Source organism: Panthera uncia (genome assembly GCF_023721935.1).
Source record: "Panthera uncia isolate 11264 chromosome B3 unlocalized genomic scaffold, Puncia_PCG_1.0 HiC_scaffold_2, whole genome shotgun sequence".
Taxonomy (NCBI): Eukaryota; Metazoa; Chordata; class Mammalia; order Carnivora; family Felidae; genus Panthera; species Panthera uncia.
Genome location: NW_026057583.1, coordinates 5,847,291 through 5,874,717, shown reverse-complemented (window position 1 = coordinate 5,874,717; position 27,427 = coordinate 5,847,291). Strand labels below are relative to the sequence as shown.

General features: G+C 59.0%; 1 protein-coding gene across 2 annotated transcripts in view; it reads right to left on the bottom strand.

Annotated features, from left to right (window-relative positions):
* The window catches only part of RASGRF1 (Ras protein specific guanine nucleotide releasing factor 1), a 98,318-nt gene extending 71,470 nt beyond the window's left edge, over positions 1-26,848 (bottom strand). For both annotated transcript variants that reach the window (XM_049614386.1, XM_049614387.1), the window contains exons 1-2: positions 26,311-26,848; positions 746-852 (exon numbers count right to left, since the gene is read on the bottom strand). In XM_049614386.1, the coding sequence (XP_049470343.1) occupies positions 746-852; positions 26,311-26,586 (383 nt within the window). In that variant the 5' untranslated portion in view covers positions 26,587-26,848. The remainder of the gene's footprint in view (positions 1-745; positions 853-26,310) is intronic.
* Positions 26,849-27,427: the final 579 nt, after the last annotated feature.

Below are 27,427 nucleotides of genomic sequence, written 5' to 3'. Positions count from 1 at the left end.
TCCATCCATCCAATCATCCTTACATGTACCCACCTATCCATCCATCCACCCACCACCCACCCATCCACCCCCAGCTGTCTATGGATCCACCATCACTCATACTTTAAACACATCCGCTAATCACCCATCCACCCTCCATTCATCTTTCACAAACTCAACATCCAATCTCCCATCCACCCTCTATCCATTCGTTCATCCCTGCCTTCTTCCAATCCACCTTGCTGAGCACTTGCTTAGGCCTCTATAAGTCTTGGGGATGTTGGATCGCTTTTGGTCTCTGCCTTCAGGACCTTGCATGTAATAGGCAGACAGATACAGAAACACACTTCTCTCTACTGAGCCATAAAAATCACCTGTTGGGAGGGGTGAATCCGGGTGTCCCTGCCCTCGGACAGTATTCAGCTCTGCCAGGGGACGGTCAGCTGTGGAGCCACACGCCAGACCACAAGCCTGTCACCTCTCCAGGACCCAAAAGATTCAATCCAGCGTGGAGCCCCACTTTCTCTGCAGCATATACTAGATCCCTTGGCTTTTGTCCCCATCTGGCTCCTGGGGCACCCGAGGGAGCTACAGACCCGGAGCTTCGGGGCTCTGAGGGGCGCCCCCTCCCAAGAGGCCTTCCCTTAAGGCTCCTTCTCCGCTCCCCTCCTTTCCGCACCCTCCCACTCCGGGGCCTGGGTTTGCTCTAGACGGGGTCCCTGGGCTCAGCCTCTTCTGCCAGGACCGTGGGGTGGGTGAGACATACCTGGCATGAGCGATGGCTGCCACCCACTCGTCACAATCCTTGGCGTCCTCTGTCCTCAGCTCCAGGGCTTTCTGGTTCTCGTGGCTGAAGTTGACCGTGAAATAATGCTGCACCGAGAAGAAGATATCTCTGATTACCAGGTGTCCACAGAAGCAGCCACGTCTGCTGCTATCAGTCTGTTTCGCAAAGTGCCTGCTGCCACATCAGCCGGGCCCAGACTCATGATGTTAACAGACCCCATGCTTTGGATATTGTGAGAAGAAAGCGGGGCCCCCAAAGTCCCGTTTGCCAACAAACTGCATAAAAGCCACTTTTCAACCGCCAGGTATGCTGGGAGGACGGCAGAGGAAACCCACGAGAGCACCCCCTGGGAAGTGGGTGCCCGCTGGGTGCAGCGTGCCTCGATTCACTGCACGGAAGTGTACCAAGCACTCTTCTGGTGCTGGGGTTACAGCGGCGAACAGACAGGAGCGGCCCCAGGAAGCACCTCTGTCGGGTGTAGGGGACTTGGAGGAGGGTCAAGCTCGCGGCCCGTCCCTGGGCTCCTGGGAAGCGGAGGAACCAACAGCGGACCCATGTCTGTTATGTTGTTGGACAAGCTAAAGTGCGTGAACCCCCAGAACAATGCCCGGGACCCTCGCGAGCACAACTGCCACAGCCACACTCACTGCTGTATGGAGGTGACAAGGGGCTGTCCCCTGATCGGTCCAGAGACAGCAGGAGGGCTGCCCAGCGCTGGGGCCCTGGTCCAGGAGTGACGGTCGCTAGACGCAGAGTGTGGGGGCGGCACAGACGTCTGCGCCTGGTGTGCTGGGGCGGGAGGGGCGGCAGGAACAGGGATGCCGGAGGCAAGGGGGGCAGGCGGCAGGGTCCGGGTGGCAGTGCCCAGCAGGGGGACGGGCTGGGAGGACGTCGCCAGGACGACACTCAGGTCTTTGGCTGGAGCGACTACAGGTGGGGGGGCCACAGAGGGGGAGGGGCAGGATAAGGGGCAGGTTTGGGGGGTCGGGGTGGGGGGGGAGGGACCCGCAACCGAGGTGAGGTGCGTAAACTATTTTTAGCCTCTGCTGACATTTCCTGTATTTCTGTTAAGGGTCAGTCTGGGTGGCAGCCAGGGTGTGCCTGTGCGTGCGTGCCTGTGCGCGTGCGTGTGTGTGTGTGTGTGTGTGCGTGTTGTTGCACACTCCATGTCTCTCACTTGTTTCCTAGGAAACAGACAACTGGGGCTGTGGAAGGAACTGTCAGCTGCAGCCTCGAATAACTGAATTCGGAAGGGTGGGCACGCCCCCCACCTGCCCCCCGGGAGAAGCAGGTGAAGAAGGAAGGCAGCCGCGGGTGGTTCTCGAGAGACGGTGAGCACCCCCAGGTTGTCCCCCCACGATCTCACGGAGTCCCACACTCACCAAGGGGGGTGAACCTGAGGCACAGAGAACTCAAGCCACTTGCTCAAGGCCACACAGCTGGAAAGCAGAGAAGCCAGGAGGACACACAAGCTGGGGCCTGGCGCTGGGTGTAGAGACGGAAAAGCTACGGAGCTTATAAGCGGGTGAGACTCGGGTCCTAACTCAGAAACGGGGGACGGACAGGGTGGGTCTCCTTGGGTCCCCAGGGGGGATGTCCTGGAGCTGGATGGGCCCACCGATGGGACCAGGCCCTGTTCCCAGGGCAAGAGTGGTCTCCTTCCCCGCCAAGCCGCTGGGGTGGGGGAGGGGGGGGTTTGGACCTGCCCGGGGAGGGGCCGGGTTGGCAAAACCCCGGGAGCCGGGCCCCCAGAGCTGCGGGCAGTGAGGGGTTTGGCTGAGGCCCCTCTCCCCTAACAGCGGCCTCTTCCCGATCGGCCCAGCTTAGAGAACGCTCGGCCGCTTGCCAGCCTGGGTACCGTGACCCCCGCCACCCCCCTCAGCAGGGAATTAGCCGCGAGGAAGCTCCCGGGCCTGAACCCAGGCCACCACAGACGCCTCTGGAGCCATGCGGATGCTCGACTCTCTGCCCCTCGGAGAAGGGTCTGTCCCCAGAGACTTCCTCCCCACGCCGTCCCGTCACCTCCACAGCGAGGGGCTAGCATACCCCTCATGTACTCCGCCTCTGCGAGGCCTCGCCTCTGTCACCCCTGCTCCGGGTGAAGTCGCGTGGCCGTGGCCAGTCTCCTAACGCGGGTCCCGTGCGTCTTGTCTTTGGAGACCCTGTCTAGACCCTGAGTGACCGAGCAGCGGCCGGTGGAGGGCTGGGCGTGGGGGCCTCAGGGGCGGGCACAGCCCAGAATCTTCACCGTGTCTCCTAACAAGCAGGCCCGGGGCGCCTTCGGGGCAGAGGCCGAAGGGCCTGCTGCGCGGGCAGCCTGGGGAGCCTCAGCTGGAGGAGGGAGAGCCAGCGGAGAGCACAGCCTCCCTGGGCCACAGCCCCTGGGGTAAAGCACACCGCCCCCATGTCACAGGGAGCGGGGGTTTGCCCGAGGCCCCCTCCGGGACACGGCTGCTCTCGGCCGGCGATGCTTCTGCGGCCCCGGCTGCAGAGTAAGTGGCCCAGCGGACGGGAGAGCAGTGCGGTCCCGTGTGCCCGCCAGCCTCCCCCCTGACATTGGCTTACGCGGCCACGTGGCCCCGGTGACCAGCAGCCAGTGCTCACCAGGGGACGGTAGACTTGCTCCCAGCAACCTGAGTCATCCCCAGTCCTGACTCCGGGCGGCTCAGGAACCAGACTGTGCTCCACGTGGGGCCTGGGGGGCGGGGGACACAGACAAGGATGGGGACAGAGTGGAGACAGCGATGGAGGGAGACGGAGAAGGGAGGCAGGGACGGAGACACAAAGCGGACAGGGGCAGTAAAATCCGCTGGGAAAGAACGAAGCCCCCACGCTGGTGAGCTCCAGGTTCCGGGAAGATGCTAGTAAGAAAGGAATCTGGAGAACTGAGCAAGGCTGAACGAGGGCCTAGGCCGCGCGCAGACAGACCCAGTAAACCGCCGGCGGTGTGGTGCCGGGAAGGCGGCCGGTCCCAGGCAGGTGCGGCCGGGGTGGCCCGTGGGTGTGCAGGCGCCTGCGACACGGTGACCACCCTTCCTCGGAGGGGCTGCGGTGGGAGGTGTGATGTGGCTCCCACAGGGGGGTGCCGGGCCGCAGTCCAGGGCTCCCCCGTCATCCGGCGTTCTCTCCAGGATTGGGAGGGGCACGCCCCAAGTTAAGGGACAAGTGGCCTCCTGGGAGAGAATGGGCACCGGACGTGGAGCCTGACCCACCGTGCGGCTCGGGGCCGCTGGGCCCCTTCCTCTGTCCTGCTCGGGCTCTCATCCGCGATGGGGGGCGCGGTGCTGGGTGGACAAGCTGGGCCGTCTGTGTCTCTGAGTTCCGTGATCTCCCTGTACACGTGCACCATCTATGTCTCTGTCCTCATGGACGTGTGCCTGCCCATCTGCTGGGTGGGGGGGAGGAGGGCACAGCCCGGCTGGAGGTGAGTGTTCTGCATCTTTCCTGGAGCTCAGGACAGGCCTGGGCCGGCTCCCGGTCTCCCCGTACAGCCCGTGGGAGGCCCTGGGGAGGCTCTGGCCTGGCGCCCTTCTGTCCCGCTCAGGTGTGTGGCCCAGGTGTGGCCTGGGGGCCTAGGTGTGGCCCCGTGTCTGCCAGGACACACACAGAGCGCCAGGTACTTGTCTGGATCTCGGCCTGGCCGGGTGGGGGTGTCTGCTAGGCCCCCGTCCTTCTGTCACTGAGGATGGCGTCCCCCTGAGGCCCCTCCTTCCAGAGGGTCTCACGCCTGACTGACTCACGGGCCGTGCACTGCTCAAGGCCGGGGCCGGGGTTGGCTACCTTCCTCTGGGTACTCTGGAGCCCCACACAGAGTCTGGTACCGAGTAAGTGCTGATGAATGGCTGAGGAAGGAAAGGATGAACAGACACATGAAAGGGACATCCCGCTCCAGGGCTCTGATGATGTCTCCACAAGGCACCCTGCGGTCTGTGGTCCTCGTCCCCTTACTCTTATTAATATTCACGATAGGGGCGCCCGGGGGGCTCAGTTGGGTGAACATCCGACTTCGGCTCAGGTCATGATCTCACAGTCCGTGAGTTCGAGCCCAGCGTCGGGCTCTGTGCTGACAGCTCAGAGCCTGGAGCTTGCTTCACATTCTGTGTCTCCCTCTCTCTGCCCCTCCCCTGCTCATGCTCTGTCTCTCTCCCTCTCTCTCTCTCTCCTCTCAAAAATAAACATCAAAAAATTTTTAAAAACTATTCCCGATAATACTGCCAATATGCCCCCTGAGCACTTGCTCTGTGCCAGCCATTCTGCCTGGCGTGGCTGCATTTCTCAGGGGTCCGGGCCCTGGTGGGGAAGGCAAGACCCTGGGATGGGCACTGTGGGTGCTACAACTGTCCCTGTGCCCGCCTACTTCCCACTCTTCTCCACCTCCCCTGCCAGCACGGAGGGACGGGGCTGCTTCTCCAGGGGAAGCAGACCTCACAGTAGCAGCAAGGTTGGGAGAAGAGATCTCGGTGACGGGGTGAGAACAGCCGAAGTTAGGAATGCCCGGGGGTTTTTGAAGTGAGGGGAGGCCGTGGCCCCCGCTCCACTGAACCCAGCAGGTAGGCTTGATGTGTTCTGCCCCGACGTGTTCTGCCCCCACGCCCCCACCACAGATCTGTGCCCAGTCTCCACGGGGGTGTCCCCTGGATGTGTGGCTCTGGTGGCCGGGGGGCTTGCAGCTCTGGGCCCCACAGGACTGAAACAATCGGAGAGACGTTCCTGGCAGGCCACCTCCCCGGGGCACTGTGCAGACAGCAGACTGACACCCACCCCGGGCTTCCCGTGACCACCCCTTCAGGATGAGGAGAGAGCACTTTTGCCTAATACATGGAAACCAACCCGGAGAGCCAGGCAAAATGAGGACACAGAGGAATATGTTCCCAAAGAAAGAACAAGATGAAACTCCAGTAAAAAAACCTTCGTGAGACTAAGACAGCTAATTTACCTGATAGAGGGCTCAGAGTAACAGTCCCGGAGAGGCTCACTGATCTTGGGAAGAGCAGAGGGACACAGTGAGAGCCTCAACAGAGAGAAAACACAAGAAGGCACCAAACAGGAGTCACGGAGGGAAGGATACAGTAACTCTGGACAACACACGAGGGGTTCAACAACACGGCGGACGAAGCGGAAGACAGGACCGGTCATCTGGAAGCCAGGCACACACTGGAAAAGAGCAGCAGGAAGATTGCTCAGGGACCCAGGGGATGACACCCGGGGGACGGTGTTTGGGTAGTAAGGGGCCCGGAAGAAGAGAGAAAGGGACAGAAAAGTCATTTGAAGAAATAATGGCTGTGAACGACCCTAACCTGGGGGAGGAAACACACATCCGGGTCCGGGAAGCCCAGAGAGTCCCAAGGAAGGTGACCAAAGGAGCCCCATACCGGGACACACTGTGACGGAAACATCAGAAGTTAAAGAGAAAGAGGGTCCTCAAAGCAGCAAGAGAAATCAGATTCTTACGTACAAGGGAAACCTCACAAGACTATGAACAGATTTTTCAGCAGAAACTTCGCAGGCCAGCGGGAGTGGCGGGGTATAGTCGACGTGCCGAGGGAAAAACCTTCCGCCAAGGACACGCCAGCCTGCAAGGTCGTCATTCAGACCTGAGGGGAGAGAACGTTCTCCACACTAGCAGAAGCCACAGGGGCTCACCGCCACGGAACTGGCCAAGCAAGAGGCACTCGGGGGACTTCTTTGGGCTGAAAAGCAAGGGCGCTAGCGGGGAATGAGAGCACACGTGGGAGCACAAATCTCACGGTAAAGGTAGACGTGTAGTAAAGACGGCGGCTCAATCCCTTACAAAGCTGGAATGAAGGTTAAAGGCAAAAGCAGTAAAAATAACTACAACCACAACAACGAGGGAAGGGGTAAAAATAAAAAAGATGTGAAACGTGACATGAAAAGCCTAACACATGGGGGAGAGGGTGTAAAAATGTTAAGTTTTAGGATGTGTTCAAACTTAAATTGCTAGCTACTTAAACCAGACTGGGGTGCACACACACACACACACACACACACGGGCACACCTCATTTCACTGTGCTCTGCTTACTGCATTTTGCACTTTTGCATATTACAGGTCTGCGACAAGCCCACATCAGACAAGTCCATCGGTGCCATTCTCCCAACGGCACTTGCTCACTTTGGGTCTCTGTGTCACCTGTTAGTAATTCTTGCGGTATTTCAAGCTCTTTCGCTACTATTAATTTTATTACGGGGATCTGCGATTATGACTCACTGAAAGCTCAGGAGAGAGTTAACATTGGTTAGAAATACTTTAAAATTTATGTAAGTACATTGTTTTCTCAGACATCGTGCTATCGCACATGTCCAAGAAATAATAAACTGCAGGACGGCGTAGATGTAACCTTAACATGCCCTGGAAAACCAAAAAATTCATTTGACTCGCTTTATCGCAACATTCACTTTATCGCCATGGTCCGGAACCGCACACGCAGTATCTCCAAGGTGTGTCTGTAGGCTGATGTATGTAGGTCACGTGGTAACCACATAACGTAACACTATAGAAAGGCATCAGACCACAAGGGAAGGGGGCAAGAAGAGAAGGAGGAACAGAGAGGAAATATGAGATGTGCAGAAAATAATGAACAAAATGGCAACAAGTACATACCTATCTGTAAGTACCACAAACAAAAAGGGACTAAATTCTCCAATCGGAAGACACAGAGTGGCTGAATCAATTAAAAAAAAAAAGACCCACCTATGTGCTCTCTATAACATGTAAGGACAGACAGATGTAAGGACACACAGACTGGAAATGAAGGGATGGAAAGAGATGCTTCATGCAAATGGAAACCAAAAGAAAGCTGGGGTAGCTACACTTACCTAAGACAGAAGAAACTTGGAAACAAAGCCCATGATTACAGACACAGATGGGCATTACTGATGATAAACGGGTCAATCCAGCAAGAAGAGACAACATTTTAAATATTTATGTATGCAACATACGCTTCATAAACACATGAAGCAAATACTAGAGACTTAAAAAGAGAAATGCACAGCAATGCAGTTAACGGTAGGGGACATTAACACCCCACTTGCATCAATGGATACATCATCCAGACAGAAAATCAACAAGGAAACAATGGCCTTAAAGGACACATTAGACCAAATGGGTCTGATAGCTCTACACAGAACAGTCCGTCCCCAAACAGCAGAACACACATTCTGGCCAAGTGCACATAGAACATTCTCCAGGAGAGACCATATGTTAGGCCACAAAACAAGTGTCAATGAATTTAAGATTGAAATCATGTCAAGCATCTTCTCAGACCACAATGGTACGAAACTGGAAATCGCTTGCAAAAAGAAAACGGGAAAAAACCACAAACGTGTGAAGATTAAACACAATGCTGAACGACAAATGTTTCAATGAAGAAATAAAAAAAAAAAAAAACCCTTGAGGTGAATAGAAGCGAAAATGCAACATATCAGAATCTACAGGATCCAGCAAAAGCAGTTTTGGGAGGGAAGTTCGTAGCGATGTAAGAAATAAGAAAAAGCTCAAGTAAAGAATCTAACTTTACACGTAAAGGAACTAGAAAAAGAGTAACAAAACCCAGCAGTTGTAGGAGGAAGGAAATAAAGATCAGAGCAGAAATAAATGAAATTGAGACTAAAAAAACAATAGTAAAGATCCATGAAAAGAAGAGTTGGTTCTTTGAAAAGACAAATAAGACTGATCAACGTTTAACTAGACTCAGTAAGAACAAAGGAGAGAGGACTCAAATAAAATCAGGAACTTTCGAAAGAGGGAAGTTACAACTGATACCACAGAAATACGAGGGATCGTAAGAGACTACTATGAACAATTATACACCAACAAATCAACAACTTAGAAAATTGTGTAAATTACGAGAAACATAGTCTTCTAAGACTGAATCATGAAGAAACAGAAAATCTGAATGGGTCAGTTACAGGAAGGAGATTGAATCAGGAATCAAAACCCCCCAACAGGCAAAAGTTGGGACCAGAAGGCTTCACTGGTGCATTCCACCAAACATTCAAAGAGGATTTATTTTTTTTTCAACTTTTTTTTTTTTTATTTATTTTTGGGACAGAGAGAGAGACAGAGCATGAACGGGGGAGGGGCAGAGAGAGGGAGACACAGAATCGGAAACAGGCTCCAGGCTCCGAGCCATCAGCCCAGAGCCTGACGCGGGGCTCGAACTCACGGACCGCGAGATCGTGACCTGGCTGAAGTCGGACGCTTAACCGACTGCGCCACCCAGGCGCCCCTAAGAGGATTTAACACCTATCCTTCTCAAACTCTTACCAAAGAATTGAAGAGGCGTGAATGCTTCCAAACTCATTTTCCCAAGCCAGCATTACCCTGATGCCAAAAGCAGACAAGGACGCCATCGAAAAAAGAAAGTCACAGGCAATGTCCTTGATGAGCATACATACAAAAATCCTCAACAAAACATTAGCAAGCTGAATGAACAACACATTGAAAGGATCATGTACTGCGACTGAGTGCGATTCATTCCAGGGATGCAAGGATGGTTCGACATCCACAAGTCAATCAGTGTGATAGAGCATGTTAGCAAAACGAGGAATAGAAATTACATGATCATCTCAATAGATGTAGAAAAAACACTTGAAGAAATTCAATATGCATCTATGATAAAAACTCTTAACAAAGCAGGGTTAGAGGGAATATATCTCCACATGACACAAGCCACATGTGAAAAACCCACAGCTAACATCATCCTCAGTGGTGAAAAACAGCTTTCCCCGAGGGTCAGGAGTGAGACAGATGTCCACTCACCACTTTTAGTCTACACAATGTTGGAAGTCTCAGCCTCAGCAACCACACAAGGAAAAGAAGTAAAAGGCATCCGAGTTGATACGGAAAAATATAAAACGTTCGCTATTTGCAGATAACATAATACTCTATATAGAAAACACTAAAGACTTCACCAAAAAATTACTAGAACTGATAAATGAACTCAGCAGAGTCGTAGGATACAAAATCAATGTACAGAAATCTGTTGCATTTCTGCACAGCGATATTAAAACAGCAGAAAGAGAAATTAAGAAAACAACCCCATTTACAAATTGCACCAAAAATAATAAAATACCCGGGAATAAACCTGACCAAAGAGGCGAAGACCCATATTCTGGAAAGTATAAAACGCTGAAGAAAGAAACTGAGGACGACACAAGGAAATGGAAAGACGTTCCGCGGTCTCGGATGGGAGACTTAATACTGTTAAAATGTCCACATACCCAAAGCAATCTATAGATTCAATGCAATTCCTCTCAAAACTGCGATGCCATTTTTCGCAGAAACGGAACAACCAATCCTTAAATTCGTGTGGAACCACGAAAGATCACAAGTCGCCGCAGCGGTCTTGAGAAAAAGGAAGCTGGGAGCATCACGCTGGCTGATTCCAAACCGTATTAGAAAGCTGTGGTGATCCCAACACTACGCTATCGGCATGAAGGCAGACATGCGGATCAATCAACAGAAGGGAGAAGTAAACCCATGCTCACGTGGTCAATCGATCTACCACAAAGGAGGCAAGAATGTGCAATGAGAAAAAGCCTCTTCACCAAACGGTGCTGGGAGAACCGGATGGCCACGTGCAAAAGAATGACACTGGACCACTTTCTTACACCACACACAAAAATAAACTCAAAACGGATTAAAGATCTACATGTGAGACCAGAAACCATAAAAATCCTAGAAGAAAATGTAGTCATGAAGCTCTTGACTTCACTCTCAGCGGTGTGTTTTTGGATCTGACTCCAAAGGCAACGGGAATAAAGGCAAAAATAAATAAACGAATTGTGATTATTTTTATCACAATAAAAAGCTTCTGCACAGGGGTGCCTGGGGCTCTGTCCGTTAGGCGTCAGACTCTTGATTTCGGCTCAGGTCACGATCTTGTCATTTGTGGGATCGAGTCCCCTGTGTCAGGCAGACCCTACTTAAGATTCCCTCTCTCCCTCTCTCTGCCCCTCCCCTGCTCGTTCTCTTTCCAAAACCACAAAGAGATACCACCTCACACCTGTCAGAATGGCGAACATCAACAACACAGGGAACAACAGGTGTTGGCGAGGACGCGCAGAAAGGGAGCGCTCGCGCACTGTGGGTGGGAACGCAGACCGGTGCAGCCGCCGTGGAGACCGGTGTGGAGGGTCCTCGGGTTGGAAAAACAACGACCCTACCATCCGGCAACTGCACTTCTGAGTAGTTATCGGAAGGAGACAAAGTCACTGATTCCAAAACCCACCCGCACCCCCACATTCACGGCAACGTCACGTACGGCGGGCAAGACACGGAAGCCACGTCGGTGTCCATCAAAGGATGAACGGATAAAGAAAAGTGGAACCTAAAAAACCAACCAAGCCAAACCAAACTCCCAGAAAAGTAGAGAACGGACTGGTGGTCACCAGAGGTGCCGGGGGAGGGGGGTGGTGGGTGGTTTGGGGGCCCAGCCCGGTTCCACCGCAGCAGCCTGGACGGGGAGCCAGGCTGCGTCCCGCCGGCATGTTCCAGGAGGAGCCCGCCTCGTCGCTCGCGGGGCTGGGAAGCCATCACCTCCCTGCTGTTCTGTGATCTTCTCTCCGTTTCTCTGCCTCTATCTATTGTCCTATCCGTGCACCTCTCTGCCCCTTTCTCGCTGGGTCTGTCCCTGCCCCTTGGGTCTCCACCCTCCCTGGGTCCCTCTCCCACACCTCTCTGCCTCCTTCCGCAGGGAAGGTGAGGTCGGCTGGCCGGGGCTGCAGGAAGGAGCACCCCGCACAGCTCCCCTCTCGGTCAGTTCCTCCCTCTCAGGCTGGTGACAGGCTGCGGTCAGATCAGGGGCTCCCCGTTTCTCTCCTCCTGGTGCAGAAGTCTGGACACATGTGCTCTGCCTCTGCCTCACTCTCTGCTCCCTCAGCTCCTTTCTGGCTCATTCGGGTGGGTTTGGGACAGGCTTTCCGGATCCCGGAGCAGTATGGTCTGCGGTTAGGGCGCGGGCTGGGCGAGGGAGGGTTCACCGACCTGCTCTGGCTCAGGTCCCAGGATCCACGGGGTCAGTGGGACCAGCCCAGCTCACCGGAGTCTTCCAGAACCAGGATGTCCTATCCCCAACTACCTGAGAAGCTCACGCGGCTGGCAGTCTAGAAGGGAGCTGGGTGTTTCTGGGGTTCTGGATAAACACTGCCAACATCAGCCTTTTCTAGGGAGGAACAGTGACCCCGGGGACCACCGAGCTCTTAAGATGGTCCCACAGCCTCAGATGGTGTCGGATCCAAGCTCAGACAGACCTCAGGTCGGCCCTGACAGCTAGAACCACCCCTGGGCCTTCCCAGAGAGACAAGGCCAAGCAGAGGCCAGAGGTGGGCCCCACAGAGTTGCAGGGTGGACGGCACACGTACTGGGGCCAGGGGCCCACTGGGACGTGACCAGGACCACACGTCAGGCACACCCAGAATGGTGCCCGGCCAAGCAGGACCACTTTGGGGCTTCCCAGAGTCTGAACTCAACCAGAATAATACGTGGGCCTCAACATGACCACAGGGCAGGACCCGCGTCACACCTACCACGACAACGTGACCACGTGGGACGGATCCCTCTACAGAACAGCAGCATCGTTCTGGAATCAGCGGTGGGGACACCCCAAAGCTTTCCGGTGCGATGCAGGGCCACACGTGTGGCTTCCCCGGGACGCCGTGTGGGGAGGGGTCAGTACTCACACATTACACGTCATCGAGGATACGGGATAAACTCAGACACAAAGCTGGGGCCTCCTCTGGGGGGAGGATTCTGTACAGAATCTTAACAGGTCTCACGGGAGCCGCCGGAACAGACCCACAGGTGCCATGGAGGCAAACCTGCCACTGGACCACACTTGACCTTGTTACGGAAGCAGGCTCGATGAGCGACCCCGGGAGCGTCCAGAGCTGCAGAGAAGGGCCCAGAAGTCCACGCGGGGGCCTCCACATCCAGGACAGACCAGAGCGTCCCTAGACCTGAAGAGGCGGGCACCTTGACTTGAAGGTTGTGATGGATCCAGAAACACTCTGAGCCTCAAAGCCAGACCGTTACAATAGCTCCAGGATTCTTTCAGGGGCCTTACCACGTCCAGGGCCTTTGCCCACCCAATGGCTCCCACTGCCTGCTCGCCCTCGGGGGCTGGGTTTACTTCTCATCCTGCCCAGGCACGGTGTTCCTGGCGTCCTCAGGCCTGGGTCACAACCTTCTACCATCCAGGGCGGCTGAGCAGACAGGAGCTCCCGGCAGCTGGGGGTGGGGTGGCTGGCAGGGCCCCCGCCTCCAGCTTTCTCCGCCGTCCAGGACACCCAGCAGGACGCCCAGCTGGCGGGCAGAGTGACCACTGCCCCACGCTGCCCCCGACCAAGGGGCTCCCGAAGGACAGACCTCCAGTGCCGACCACGGGAGTCCTGGGCCAAGCAGGACGGAGGGTCACCCCCCCCAGATGGCAGGGCCGGGCGCGTCTGGCGGTGCTCAGAGCCGGGGGACACGGGGCAGCCTCTTCTCTCTCACGGGGACACAGGCGCCACAGGGGCACACAGGTGGTATCCATCGTGGGAAACAAAGTTCTCCCGCGTTCACTCTCTGCCCGCACACTGGTCACCTCACGGCTGTCGATGACAAACGTGAAAGGCCTTCAGAAGGCCTGCTGCTCTTTGGACCCAGAGCTTAGCTCGTCTCTTTCCTGCTCATTCTGCAATGCCAGGCGCTCCCACAATCCCTCTTCTCCCCCCGCAAAGCCATTATCAGCCTGCACTGTAAGGGTTAAATTGTACTGTAAAGCTAACGCTTAGCTTGAAAGATAACAACTTTGTTCTGACACTGAAGGTCAAAAGATAACAACCTTGCTTTTACTCTTGTAAATCATACTTCACACTCTTGTGAATCAGGCTTATCAATGAAGGAAACAAAACCTCAAAAAAGAGCATCAGAGACAAGGGCAAGGAGATCCACTGGTTGCAACTTAGCGGCAGAAAGTCTAAAATAATCACCTCATTCGATAACTGTTTCTGACTCATCTGGCAACTGTTTCTAACTCATCTGGAAACTGTTTCTCTGTTCTGTTCCCAGATAATGATAAAACAATGTGATCGGCTTTAAAAACTCTGTACCCCGGCTGTTCGGGGCCACACTCTTGACAAGAGTGTTGGTCCCGATCGGTCGGCCACACTCTTGTCAAGAATGTTGGTCCCGATGGGTCGGCCACACTCTTATCAAGAGTGTTGGTCCCGATCGGTCAGCCTTGCCTCTTAGCGACACCGGCAACGAGTGCGTGGAGGTCCAAGGTCGAACCTGCAATAAACGACCCTTGCCGCTTGGCTTTGACTTACGACTCTGGTGGTCTTTTGTGGGAGGTTTCAGAACTTCGGGCATAATATTTGGAGGTCCCACCGAGATTTCCCCCGAGCCCACCAGACTTCTGGTCAACGGGTCGTATCTGATTCCGATCGATCGGTAAGTAAGCCGGCTCTAACGTTCTTCCTTTTCTCTGATCTGTGTTTTTTCTCTGGAGAACCGGTTCTGTCTGGAAGCTGGTGTGACCCTGGCGGACGCGCTATAGGGCACCCAGCCGGGGTCAGTTGGAGACGTCCACTGACACAGGGGGCCTTTCTGGCCCATCAGGGGGCCTTTCTGGCCCATCGGGGGGGCCTTTCTGGCCCATCAGGACTCTTTTCCGTGGGCCACTCACGCCCAACGCGCTTGCGAGTTAACCACTTTCACTTTCTCTACGGACGTCCAGTTTCTCTGTATAAATTAGTCCAGAGTTGCTAAGAAACATCTCCAGGTGCCTGAAAAACCAGTAGGCAGGCCCATTGTTACCCGTGTCCTGATGTGATGTGTGTCTGTGTGTCTGTCTGTTGAACTGACTGGAATGATTGTTGGGAGTCAGGGGCACGTGCCTGACTTGCCCTATGTGTAGTCCCACGGCATAAGCTACGGGATTCGAGTGGGCTCTAACTCGATTTCCGCGGTGATCCTCATATGGCTTAAGGCGGTCAAAATTTTTGACCCAAGCAGGGGGTTTACACCTGCCCGCCTATGCTAAGAGGCACCTAAGTTCCCGCGAGGGACGCGGACGGGCGAGTACGCGAGTACTTCTGTGTCAGTCTAAATGTATTGTCACCCCTGGGCCCTTATAATTACCGCCATCCTAATCATAAGGATGATTAGACTGCCTTTGAGTACTAAAAGCCTGTACTTTAGGGCTTGTCTTTTTTTTTTTTTTTTTAAGTTTGTTTATTTTTGAGAGAGAGAGAGAGGGGAAGGAGCAGAGAAAGAGAGAGAGAGAGGGAATCCCACGCAGACTCTGCACCATCAGTGTGGAGCCCGACCCGGGACTCAAACTCACGAACCATGAGATCATGACTTGAGCTGAAATCAAGTTGGCCGCTTAACCAACTGAGCCCCCCGGGCGCCCCTGTGATGATGGCTTTGTAGTGGTCTTTCCGGGAGAGCGGAGAGGCTCATTCTGGGCCACGCACACTCAGGCCCCTCCTGAGACCTGTTAAAGCAGGACCAGGGGCAGAGGGTCCGGGCAGGGGGATGGGCTTGGGGTGGCTAGTCTCGATGTCCACCCAGTGCTGGGAACCCCAAGGGGGCAATGCCCCGGCAGAAGCACTGCCCCCGCTGCCCGCCCTTCGCCCATGGGGAGCGCAGCCCTGGGGCGGCCGTGGGCAGGTGCTCCAGCGGTCACACCCAGGGTGTCAGGTGTTTGCAACGGTGACGTGGAGAGGCAGCTGATGAGCTGTGCATGGTGACCGCCAAGAGCCAGAGAGAAGGCACAGAAGGAAACAAGTGTCTCAGAGAGAAGCGGGGACAGGGACTGGGTAGCGAGGGGGCTGGGCAGAGGCGTGTTCCCGGTCCAGGCCACGGAGGCCGCACACAGGTTTTCTCCGAGGCTCCATGGCTCACCACCGTGGCTCTTCCAACAAAGTCCTTCCCTTTGCTTAAGCTGATCTGAACAAGCTCCTGTTTCCGCTAAACGATTCCTGACCAAGACATGCCCCTGGAGCTCGGCATTGTGCCTTGGCCTTGGCACAGAGCAGCCTCCATTTGCTGAATGGGTGACTGAACACATCTGTCACACATCTGTCACCGTGGCACGGGAGCCAGGCTTATTAATTACCAGCAAAGCCACAAGGCAGGTGACACTGTGCTCCTCAGGCTTGGGCGGCGGGGCTGGCCGTAAGAGGTGGGGCACTGGCCTTTCACGACGGAAGTCCTTGGTTCTCGGGGACCCCCGGAGGCCTACTCACATCGTAAAGGCCCCGCGCAGTCCTGTGACGGAGGATATTTCCTGGAACTTACGTCACCATGGAACCCTTTGGTTTTCAGATTCTGAAGATCGATCAGATCGTTTTCTCTTTCACAAAACGGGGAAGGTTATCGCCCACCTCACAGAGATAATGTGAGAGTTCGTGGTTCATAAAAGTGCTTAATAATGGGTTTCGAACCAATCAAATCCTTTGCAAGTCTAAGCGGGGTGTCTAATCAAACTACTGGTGGCAAGTTCCCAGGAAACACACATGCGTGTGCGTTCGTGAGCTGTGCGACTGCAGCCTCCAAAACCCCCTGGAATCTGTGACTGTGACCTTATTTGAAAATAAGGTCTTGGGGCGCCTGGGTGGCTCAGTCGGTTAAGTGTCTGACTTCGGCTCAGGTCATGGTCTCACGGTTTGAGTTCAAGCCCCACGTCGGGCTCTGCGCTGACAGCTGGGCAAAGACACACAGGGAGAAAGCCAAGTGAAGACACGGGCAGAGGTCAGAGAGCTGCGTCTGTGGGTCAAGGAGCACCGGGGGCTGCCAGAAGCCATCAGAAGCTGGAGGAGGTCAGGGAAGTTCTTCCCTGGGACGTCCGAGGGAGCACGGCCCCAACTTCAGACCGCTGGCCTCCAGAGCCCTGAGAGCCCACAACTGTTGTTTCAAAATAAAAAATGCCCACCCTGATCCCAAACCCCCCCTGCGCGAGTGCGTACTCGAGAGGCTTGGGGGTCACGAACCCAGGGGTCGCAGGTGTGCCAATGTCGAGCAGGCAATGGCTGGCGGCCCGTGCAACACTCCACTTCCCATCTCTTCTCATTCCTGATATTCAGCTGGCCAGCAAGGGTCTCACTCTGGAATCTCCAGACGCTGTGCCTTCCCCCATCCCGTGCCACGCCCTGCTTCGAGGCTTCAGCTCCGCCCACGTGGACCACTGAAGTGCCCCCTGTGCTCCCCCTGGCCCCGGTCTCCATCCTGCTTGGCCAGAGCCCAGACCCACTGCTTGCCCCCTGCTTCTAGCTGAGCGACGGAGGCACCGTTCCTGCTCAACTCTGCTGCCCTGTCCCCCAACAGGTCCTGGCTCATCCCTCCCGCTCCTCCTTCGGGATTGTGGTCCAGCTGGCCCCGGGCCTCGGCCGGACCTCTCTGCTGGATGCTGCTTTTCCCGGTCCAGAGGGGGCTGTGCCAGAGAACCCCGAGTATTCTCGTGCACATGTGTGTGCGTGTGTGGACACGCCCTGGCCTGGATCCCCCCCCCCCCCCCCCCCGCCGCATAAGGGCCGTCCATCCAGGCTCCCCCTCAGGTCCCTTCCATACCTCTCATGGTCAGACTTCCCAGGGAAGCCGCCCTGTTCCCCGGCCCCTGCAGGGAAAGGTCCTGTCCCACCCGGGACAGGTCTCCCCGGAGTGTCCTCAGCTCCCCCCAACCCCCACTGCTTCTGCGGCACAGAACTCGCTCCTCAAATGCTGGCTGCTGCGCCAGCCACGCCAGTCTCGTGCCCGCCACACGGCACTCCACTAGTACAGCTTTCCCGAGCGGGCCTGCTCGCTGGAAGGACTGGCCTCCCCGGGCCGGCGGTGCTCCCACCGGTCACTCCTTGGACTGACCAGCTGTCCCGCTCCTGATGCCCCGCCCCATCCCATACGGCTCGAGAGGGGTCTGGATCCTGCCCCTGCTCCGAGGGGCCTCGGAGCTCTCCAGCTGGAACCCTCCCAGGGCCTGGTTAACGCACCGGGCTCTGCCCGGTCCCCGGGCCACGTGTCTGTCTCAGGCCCCATCCAGCTCCCGCCTCCCATGGGGCTTGGGCTGTGTCCCTGCGGCCCTCCCCAGCCGGGACTGAGGCCCACTGCTGCCGACACCTCACGGCTCACTGCCGGCCCGGCCAGAACGGGGTGAGTGGCTACAGGGCCGGCCCCCCTCAGAGTCAGCTTTGAACTAGGCGGTGCTCAGCCCGAGGCCTGGGGCCCGTGTCAGCCTCCACGAGCCTCTACTGCCGGGTGGTCTCTGTCTGAAGCTACTCCTGCCCGAGGAGCCAGGGCCACGGAGGTCCTGCATGGCTGGTCCGGCACGAACATCTTTCAATCCATCGCCACCCCCCCGCAGACCCGTCCCGGCCTGGCCCTGCCACTGACCAGATCTCAGGACGTTTGCCGAATTCAGGAACAGGCTCCAGTGTGGCGTCGGCCTCCGTCAGGAACCCGGTGGGAAACTTCTTGGGGGGAAGGGCCGGCTCAGTAGCCGGGCACACGGGCCTCAGCGGGCCCCTACGGCCCCCACGGGATGTCCCACGGCTCCCTTCCTGCCCGAGCTGCCCTGCTGCCCCCCGGCTGGGCTCCCACAGACCCGGGCTCTGCTCTGCACCAGCACTGGCCCCCCTTGTGCTGCCGCTGTCTACCGGAGGCGGGGGGGGGGGCTCCTCGCTGGACGGTGGCCCAGGACGCAGGCCTTTCCTTCTGTCCCATCCTCCTGGCCCCAGGCAGCACGGGCCTGGCTCCCAGGAGGCACCAGCAACTCTGCGGAACAGAACGCCACTTCTGCTTCTAGAATTCTCTTCCTCATTACTTCAGGGGAAACCCGGTGGCCAAAGTGCTTCTCCTGGCACCTGCCTAGGGATGACGGTCACTGAGCGTCAGGAAAAGGGGAGGCCTGGCCTGGACCTGCCCCTGCAAGTGTGAACCCACCGGGCTGAGCCCGGCTTCCGCCTCCCGCCGTTACGCCCGCCGTGAGGCGCCTGGCCTTCCCCCCGCTGCTGGGAATGTGTGTGAGTGGGAACTGTGTGACGCGGACGCTCTGGCTGCACCCAGGCAGATGGCCTGCGGGACACAGCGGCTGGAGGCAGACGGCGGGGACACCGGAGCTCCGCCCGCAGGCACAGGAGGCCGGCACTTGCCTGCTGCCGCTGGGCTGAGCCACGTGACTTGCCTGTCCACTGAGCTGAGGCCAGAGCGGGTCACTCCTGGGGGGGTGGGTGTGACCGCCCTCCCCTCGGCTGGGTGGCCGCGGGGGCAGGAGTCAGCACGAATCTCCATCAGCCTGGGCCCCCAGTGATCACGGCGCCAGGCGCACGGGGCGGGAGAGGCACCGACAAGAGACACACGTTCCCGCGTTCGCGCAGATGGCGGTCGTTACGGCAGCTGAGCGCGGCCCGTCCTGACTAGCGCACGGCCCGGAGGCCACCCCCACGTCCCGGTGAGGGGGGACGGCAGCCTGGACCAGAGCTGGGGGAGGCAGACGCCAAGTGGGTGGGTGTGAGACGCGCAGGGGGCAAGATGGACAGGGCCGGGGTGGCCAGCAGGGATGGAACGAGCTCCTGCGGGCATCGCTCCCCGTCCCCGCACCAGGGACAGACTTGCCGAGACCTTCCCAGAAGCGCCCAGGTTCTCCGTGTGAAGAATTCCCACCCATCTTAATATCCGGGCTCAGGGCCTGCTGTCCCTGGCTGCAAGCCCGTCAGAGCCGCCAGGCCCCGGGGTCGCTGCTCCGCTGAGCGAGAGGCTGGTCACGCAGGCGGAACCTGGAGCCGCAGCAGCCATCGCTTACTGACGAGACCCACTGGGCTGTGCCAGCGCTTTTCAAAGAGCCACTGGTCTAAGCCTCAGAGCAGGGGGCAGAGGGAGGCTCCATCACGGCCTCCACCTCACAGGCAGGCAGGCCGGGGCTCAGGGAGCGTGACCACCCCCAGCTACGAGGGGGCAGAACCCGCAGGAACGCCGGTCCGCGTGGCTCGAAGCCCGTGGCTACCACCTAATGCTGCCTCCCTGCCTGGGCGGGGTGGCTCGTCCTCAGCGAGCGAGCTGATGACCGGGCTCTGCATCTGAGGGGCTGTGTGCCCCTCTCTGGGGAGGGGGTGGGCATGCCCACTGCACCACAGGTGCCCGCGCGGAGGCGTCTGGGCCCCTCCCGGGTCCACGTGTCCCCGGAGCTCCCGCATACACATCGGGGGGCTGAGTCCCGTTCTTGGCTGTGTGTACATGGGGGCCGGCTCCGGGCTCCCACGGGTTCCGGGGAGACCGGACCGTGGGATGTGGACGCCTGTCTTGGCCTTGACGCTCGTGGGATTCGAATTGCGAGGCTCCCACCCAAGCAGAAACAGAAGCTGCTTCGTAGAAGTCACCGGAGCGACAGTGACATATTTTCACTTGCTGCTGATTCTTTTTCTTGGCAGAGAATGGTAAACTCCACCACCGCCCCCGGCCCAGGCCTGTGTGCTGAGCGTGGCGGAGGGCTCAGGTCCCGGAGGCAGGCGGGCGAGGGGCCCGGGTCCGCCTGCCGGCTCTGCTGCACGCTCTCTGTAATCCCGAGGGAGTCCCTGACGTCTCTGAGCCTCAGTTTTGTCGTCTCGAGAATGGGTTAGCAGGGGCTGCTGAGAGGACTCAGCAGGGGCCGGACGTGAAGGTGCCCGGCACGGATCGGAGGTGCTCCGCGAACCGTGCTCCCCACTCTCCTGTGCTCGCTGGTCTAGCGTTGGGAAGCGCTCGGCGACAAGGTCACCCACGGCCGAGTCCACGTTCACTCCACGCGAGTGCTCAGGCCACAGAGCGCTGCCTTTGGGCGAAGATGAAACTTCCTGAAGCCACTAATAAAGATGATGTTTCACGTGGGCCCCTACCACGGACAGTGGTTAAAAGTGGGGCTGCTCCCTCTGGTGAGGGCTGTGGCCCCCACTCCACTGCCCTGATGGTGGTCACCGAGGGTCCCTGCAGAAGCCCCAGGGCTCCTCAGATGGCAGGGAAGCCGTAGGTTAGGGGCCGAGGAGAGGGGCTTGTGTGTCGCGTCACAGTCACCGGGTGCACAGGAGGCTCAAACCCGACCTCTGCCCTCGGGCCTTGACAAATGCTCCGGGCCCCGGTCCTCCCTCCACGAGGGTGCAGTGACAGAACTCTCTTGGAAGCGTCAGGAACCGAGCTGTGGGTGCGGGCACCCCGGCAAGTCGGCATCCACGGTGCTGGCTGCCTTTGCGGAGGGGGCAGGGACAGTGGACGGGCCAGGCCGGGCACGTGTCGGTCCAGCCAGACCCTCCGAGCGCCCCCTTCTAGCAGTCCAGCCCGTCAGCGCCTACCCTGCTTGCCTGGCGGCCTCTGTCTCTGTGAGTAGCCTCCCCACACTTGGGGTCACTGCACCTGCAGTCACCACACCTGGGGTCACCTCACATTTGACCCTTGACCTCCTGGGATGGACTCGCCATCATCCACCACCCCCCACCCCGGGTCTGCTCCCCTCCCGTGTCTCTCTCTGCTGGTGGCACCGTGTCTGCCCCAGGCTGAGGTCGGCAGTTGGACGTCAGGTTCCACCCTGTCCAGCTGGACCGCAGGTCCTGCCAGGGGCAACTCAGTGTCTGTAAACAGTCTCTGTTGTAAAGACCCGGCTGCTGCCCGGGGTTCAGCAAGCCCCCCAACTACTAGCTACGACAGCCCCATCGGCCTCTGCCCTGGCTGGCCCCGATCTCCTGCACCTGTGTTCTGGGGGGGGGGTGTCCCCTGATCTCCTGTACCTGTGTTCTGGGGGGGTTTCCCCCGATTTCCTGCACCTGCGTTCTGGGGGTGGTGTCCACTCACAAACCACCAGCCAAACACACGGTCTTTGCAGACCGTGACAATGGCGTGGATAGGGAAAAGCCCCGGTGTGTGGTGAGCGAAGCCTAAGGAGGTGGCTTCTACGCTGAGACCTCGGAGGCAGGACTTGGTCACTGAAGGGCCTGGGCTGGGAGGTCATTCCAGGCGGAGGAAGTATCCGTTAAGGCCCTGAGGTAGGAAAGCAGAGGCTGGTGCAGGGTGTGGAGGGGCAAAATGTGGACAGTGGGGCCGGGCTGGGGGCGCAGAGGCTGGGTCCCGAGGGTGCCCCAGGTCATGGCTGGGAGTTCGCATTTTTTCCTAAAGGCAACGGGAGCCACTGATGGCCTCACAGGCTTGGTGCCGCGACCTGACATGCGGTTAGACCACCCTGGTGGGGGCTGTGTGGAGGGGGGGTGAGGGGGACAGCGTGAGCGAGGGTGTTCAGTGACCCCATGGGCACGAAGCAGGGGAGGGAGAGCTCCCAACACTTGGCCGTAACTATGGGAGTGAGCCCGGGGAGGGCTCCCCACCCCACCGCGAGCTCTTTGAAGACCAACATTAAGCTTTATTCTTCTCTGTAGCTGCAGGACTGAGCCCGGGTCTGGCGCCTCGAGCCCGAATGTTTGCTGCACACACTGTAGTGTATTTTAGTGCAGCTGTGTGTCCTCTGGTCCGGTCCCATCACCCCACTGTCACCAAGCAGACAAGCAGTGACCTGGCATTTCCTTGTCCCAGTTAAGGTATAATTACCGAGGCTCTTCAACCTCGTTTCAGCTCTAGAGACGTAGGGGGGATGGAACGGGCACCCCACACAGTTAACCCTGGGGCCCCGCACCTGCCGGGTCGGGGGGGGGGCGCACCGTGGGCCCTTCTGCAGGTGCCAGCGTCCGCAGTCCGAGCCCCGGTTCTGTGTCTCAGGGGGCTGCTTCCGGCACAACCTCACCCCCTCCCTCCAGGTTTGCAGTTTTCTGATTGGCCGAGAAGCTGAATGTGCTAGAGCAACGGGAGGGCAAGCTTCGTGGCGAAGACGGTGGCGTAGCTGCGGACCGGGAGAGCCCGAGGAGTCTCAGCTCGGCCCCCGCCTTGCTGGTGGCACCGCCAGCCAGTTTCCCCATCTGTAAATCGGGCACGCTCGCAGCTTTAGGACTGTCGTTGATGTGAACGCTCCAGGCCGACCAGGAACACGTCCCGTGAGGAGCGGGAATGGGGCTCCACCTTATCTCCGGGGAAAGGCACCCGGTTGGGGGGAGGGGGGACAGTCGGTGCTCTGGGCTCCCCCACCCCCCGGCCTCTGGAGCCTCCGCCCACATCGGTGCTGAGGTTCCCGTGGAAGGGGTCTGTGTCCCTTCCATGTCCCATCTGTCCTAAGTGAATCGGGAAGAGCCCGGGGTCCACGGCTGGACCCCCTGTGGTTGGTGGGGCGAGGAAGGGGCTGGGGTTGGATGGTCAGGGTCGCCTGGTGAGAAGCTGAGGCCGGAAGCTGTATTTCAGAGGGCTCAGCACGAGGGTGGGGCGCTCAAGGCCAGAGCACGGCTCCCACACCAAGGGTCAGCCTGTAGGGAGGCTGAATCCAAACCCGAAGCCCAGGGCACCGGGGCCGGGAGGAGAGGAAGTCAGCACTGAGCGAGCAGGGGCAGGAGGAGACGGCGGCCGTGCCAGTCCGCCTTCATGAGGTGTGGGGTCCCAGGTCAGGGCTCCAGCACACCGGGGCTGCATGAGGTGCGGTCAGACCCGCACGGAAGCAGCCAGAGGCCAGGGCATCCCCCGAGGCTGAGCCTGGTGCTGGGGTCTGGGCTCCCAGAGCACCTGCATTCCGTCCTGCTGGAGAATCTGCACCAGGCGAGTGCCCGTATTTAGGGTCTGGGGGCCGTGACCATCCAGCTTCCTAGGCCCGCGACACAGCGACAGGACCTGGACTTAGCACGCGGCAGGCCCCAGGGCACGAAGCGTTGAATTCACATGAGAGACCCCGAGTTCGGCTCTACAGGCGCTCCCTGCACACCTACTATGTGCTCTGTCCCTGACGCATTCCTGCCTGTCCGGGGGAGGCCACCTGCTTCGACCCAACACAAAGACATCCTGCTAACACAGCGGCTTCACAGATACCGGCCGGTCCGGTCAGCCTGGGCACCTCCGAGGCCCTGACCAGGGCACCCCACCACACGCCCAGCCGGTTCCGAGTCCGGGTTTCCTGTGGGCCCAAATCCCAGGCAGGCCCGGTGACGGGATGGCTGGGAGCCAGGCTCGCACGCTGGGGCCCCGCGGGGTGGTGCCATGGGGCACCCGACCCGATGAGAGATATGGGTCAGCTGCTGAGACTATCGGTTTTACTCTGAAATTTAGAACCGAAACGTTATAAATTCTTACAAACACGCACAGGCCAGAGAAGGCGAGTGGACTTTTCCCGCTCTGGAGCGGGACAGAAGGGACATCTAATGCAAGTGCCTGAGACCAAAGCACACGTCCCTAATGGAATCTGCACCCGAGCTGGGCCGCATCAGATCGTCACCTCCCAATCTTCTCACGCCAGGAGCCCGCTCTCTGAACACATCTGGGGATGCCCGATCGGTGGCATTCTGGGGACACAGCCCTTAACATGTGAGCATATCATCTCTGGGTTTTGCACTCCTGTCCCGTCCAAAATCTGCTGCTAGCATGATTCGTTACCTGAGCCAAGACTGATTTGGGATCAACACAAGATCTCCTTTTCAGGAATCCTTAGACACTGGATGAATTCTAGGTCCGATTCTGCCCTGACTTACTCTGTGGGGATAGGTGACCCCCACTCGCTGGTCCCGTTTGGCTATGTGTGAACTCTCTCTGAGCTGCCTTTCGGCTTTAACATTCTGTGTCTGGCCTTTATTCCCTGCCCAAGTGGGTAATGGAGATCCGACTACAATTTATTTAGATCCAGCTAAAACGTGTTGTGAGCATGCTTTCATATACATTATTTGCCCGCGTTCTAGAAATCTCAGAAAAGTAGGTGCTGTTATCTCCATTATCTGGATTACAAAACAGAGGCTCAGAGAAGTTGAGCGTGTGCGCTGAGGTCGTGGCGCGGAGATGCAGTCTCAGGCCTGCCTCCGGCTTCCGAGGGCTGAGAACAGAGGCTGTGAGCCTCACAGCCATTCAGCTTCCTCCACCCCCCTGTCCAGCGCTCTGCTCTGGTGTGGCGGATGCAGGTGGGCTCCAGCTGGGCCTGGGGCTGCAGGCTGCCGGCAGGCGCAGGCGGACTTGGGCTGGCAAAGGTTGGCAATGTTCCGGAAGGCCCGTGAAGACAGCCTATCAAGGGCCGAGAGCGGCGTCTTTGGCCCAGCCTGGGTCTGGCTCTCCCAGGTGAGTCCTCTAGGCCCCATCTGTGCTTGGAGCCCAGGAGCTGCCTGCTTTCTGCTCAGCTTTGCCATCGGGGAGCCTCTCCCTGCCGTGTGGCCCGCTGTCCCCAGAGACGGGCCCTCGAACATTCTTGCCCACATTTCCCAGTCCCCAGAAATCATCCAACGCCAGCAGACAAGGGCAGGGAAGAAAGGGGCGTACTGCAGACGCCGGGCTCAGACCCGTCCCCACAACACGGTGGGCCGGTTCGAGCAGGGTCTTTATTCCCGACACTTGGGCCACTCTGTCACCACTGGTCTCCATGCAGCAGTGGCTTTGAGAACCCAGTGCTCTTTTCTGAGCCTGAGCCACCGACTGGTGGTATGACACTGGGCAAGTAAATTTCTCCCTGTGGGCCTCGGCGTCCTCCTCCAGGCGACAGCTAGCTGGTTGGAGCCCCCACGGATCTCGGGTCCCTTCCAGCGATGACATTTTGGGAACCGCTGTCTTTGACTTTCCCTTCCCAGAGGCATGGAAACGGAGCAGTCGCCTCTGGAGAGCGCATCGAGCTTAAAAATTGCCCTCGCTCTCGGTCGCTCCTCCCTCCCTCCACGCCAGAGGCGCACCCCCACCCCGCCCTGGCCCTCGGGCAAACCCAGGCCCGGCCCCGTAGCCCTGCAGCTCGGGAAACGCGAGGGCAGCGGGACTGCGGCGGTGGCGGAGTCGCAGCGGGAGGGGGAGGAGAGCGGCGCCCGCCTGTCCCGCGGCCTCCGCAGCAGCCCTGGCCCTGGTCCCCGCGCGCCAGAGGGGGTTCCTGGCACACCCGGGTCTGGTGCTCGGGCCTGGGGCCGGCCGGGAGCTCATCACGCCCGATGGCACCGAACCGACCCCAGCGGCCCGCACCCCCCAACTCGGCAGAGCTAGGGCGGGCTCTCCACTCTGAGCGGCGGTGGAGCAGGGGACCCAGGCGCTCGGACGCCTCCGTCTCGCCCTCTCCAGGCCCGGAGCAGACTGTCGGGGCTGTCGGGGGCCGCGGGGGGGCAGTGGGGGTGGGGAGCACCATTTCTGGCTGGATGTCGGTCCTCATTCATCGTCTATCCCCGGTCCTCCGGAACCCCGTCTCCTCCCGCACCCCGTCGCCCCCCAGCGCCTCCGCGTCTCGGCCCCTGTGTCCCCGCCTCCCACGGAGCTCTCCGGGTGAAGGGCAGCCGCAGCCCGCGCCTACTCCCTGCCCGCAGTCCCTGCCCCCTCTGCCCGCCGCGGGGTCACCCGCCCGCCAGGGCCCAGCCTCCGCTCGCACCGAAGGCGCCCAGAGGGGAGGGACCAAAGTTCGGGCGCCGCGGGCCGGCGGAAGGCCCCGGGGTGCCGAGGGTGGCCGCGGCGGGGGCGCTGGGAGGTCAGACGCGGCGGCGGCCTCACCTGTTTCTCCAGCGGCTCCTTGGCGGAGAGCGCAGGCTTGGGGGAGGGCGCGCGGTCGCAGACGCAGCCCTCCAGCAGGTAGAGCCCCGAGGGCCGCGAGCTCGAGTCGCTCTCGAAGTAGAAGAGAAGGTTCTGCAGCAGCGCGAACCACTTGGTTTGCCATTTTGTGTTGTCCGAACTCCGCTTGCTCAGGTAGCCTTTGCGCGTGCCGTCCTTGCGCGCCAGCAGTCCCAGGGACGCGACGTGGCCATCGTTCAGCCGGATCCCCTTCTGCATGGTGCTCGGAGGCCAGCGAGACCCCACGCGCTTACATCTTCTCCGCGCGACACCCCGCGGCCCCCCGTCCGTGCGCGCGGCGCGCTGCCTCTCTCCGGCGCTCGCTCGCTCGCTCGCTCCTGGTCGCTCTCCCCTCCCCCCAAATAGCTACACTCCGGGAGCTGGCGCCGGGCCGCGGCTTCTGGAAGAGAGATGTACCATTCCCCGCCGGAACTTCTTCTCCGCCCCGCGGCGCCCCCGGGCCCCGGAGAGGCCTCCCGACCCTCCCCCGGCGCCGGGCAAACTGAGGGACTGGCGAGCTGCGCGCGGGCGAGGGGCAGGCGGAGTCATGTGACGCCGATCCCTCGAAGAGCCCGTGTGAGCAGCGCGGACAGAGACACGCACGCAGCCCGCCGAGGCGCAGAGCGGCGCGCAGGCTGCACCTTGGCGCCCCCTCCCCCTCCCCGGACGCGGACGCACGCACAAGCACACGCGCAAACCCTGCCCCTGTCCCCGCGGTCTCCCCTGCTCCCCTTCGGGTGCTAAAAACCAAATCAGATCAATTTTCGTTTAACCCCATGGAACCCCGGAGGCTTGCCATCCTGGGAGTCTGCCTCTCTGCGCCCCACCGCGGCGCCCTGGCGACCCGGGGTTAAGTCCCAGTTTTCATTTTCTCTTCCAAAGGCTCCCTCCCGGTACTTTATTTTTCTAATCCGATGTGGATGGAAGAGGGTGGTGGTTGGCGAAATAGCTCTGAAGGAGCTTTCGGTCTTATTCTTTGCGTAAACGGCCGGGTCACATTCATTTCAGGGTCCAGCCGCACACCCGGCGGCTTCCCCAGCGACCTGAGGACCGCGCAGGG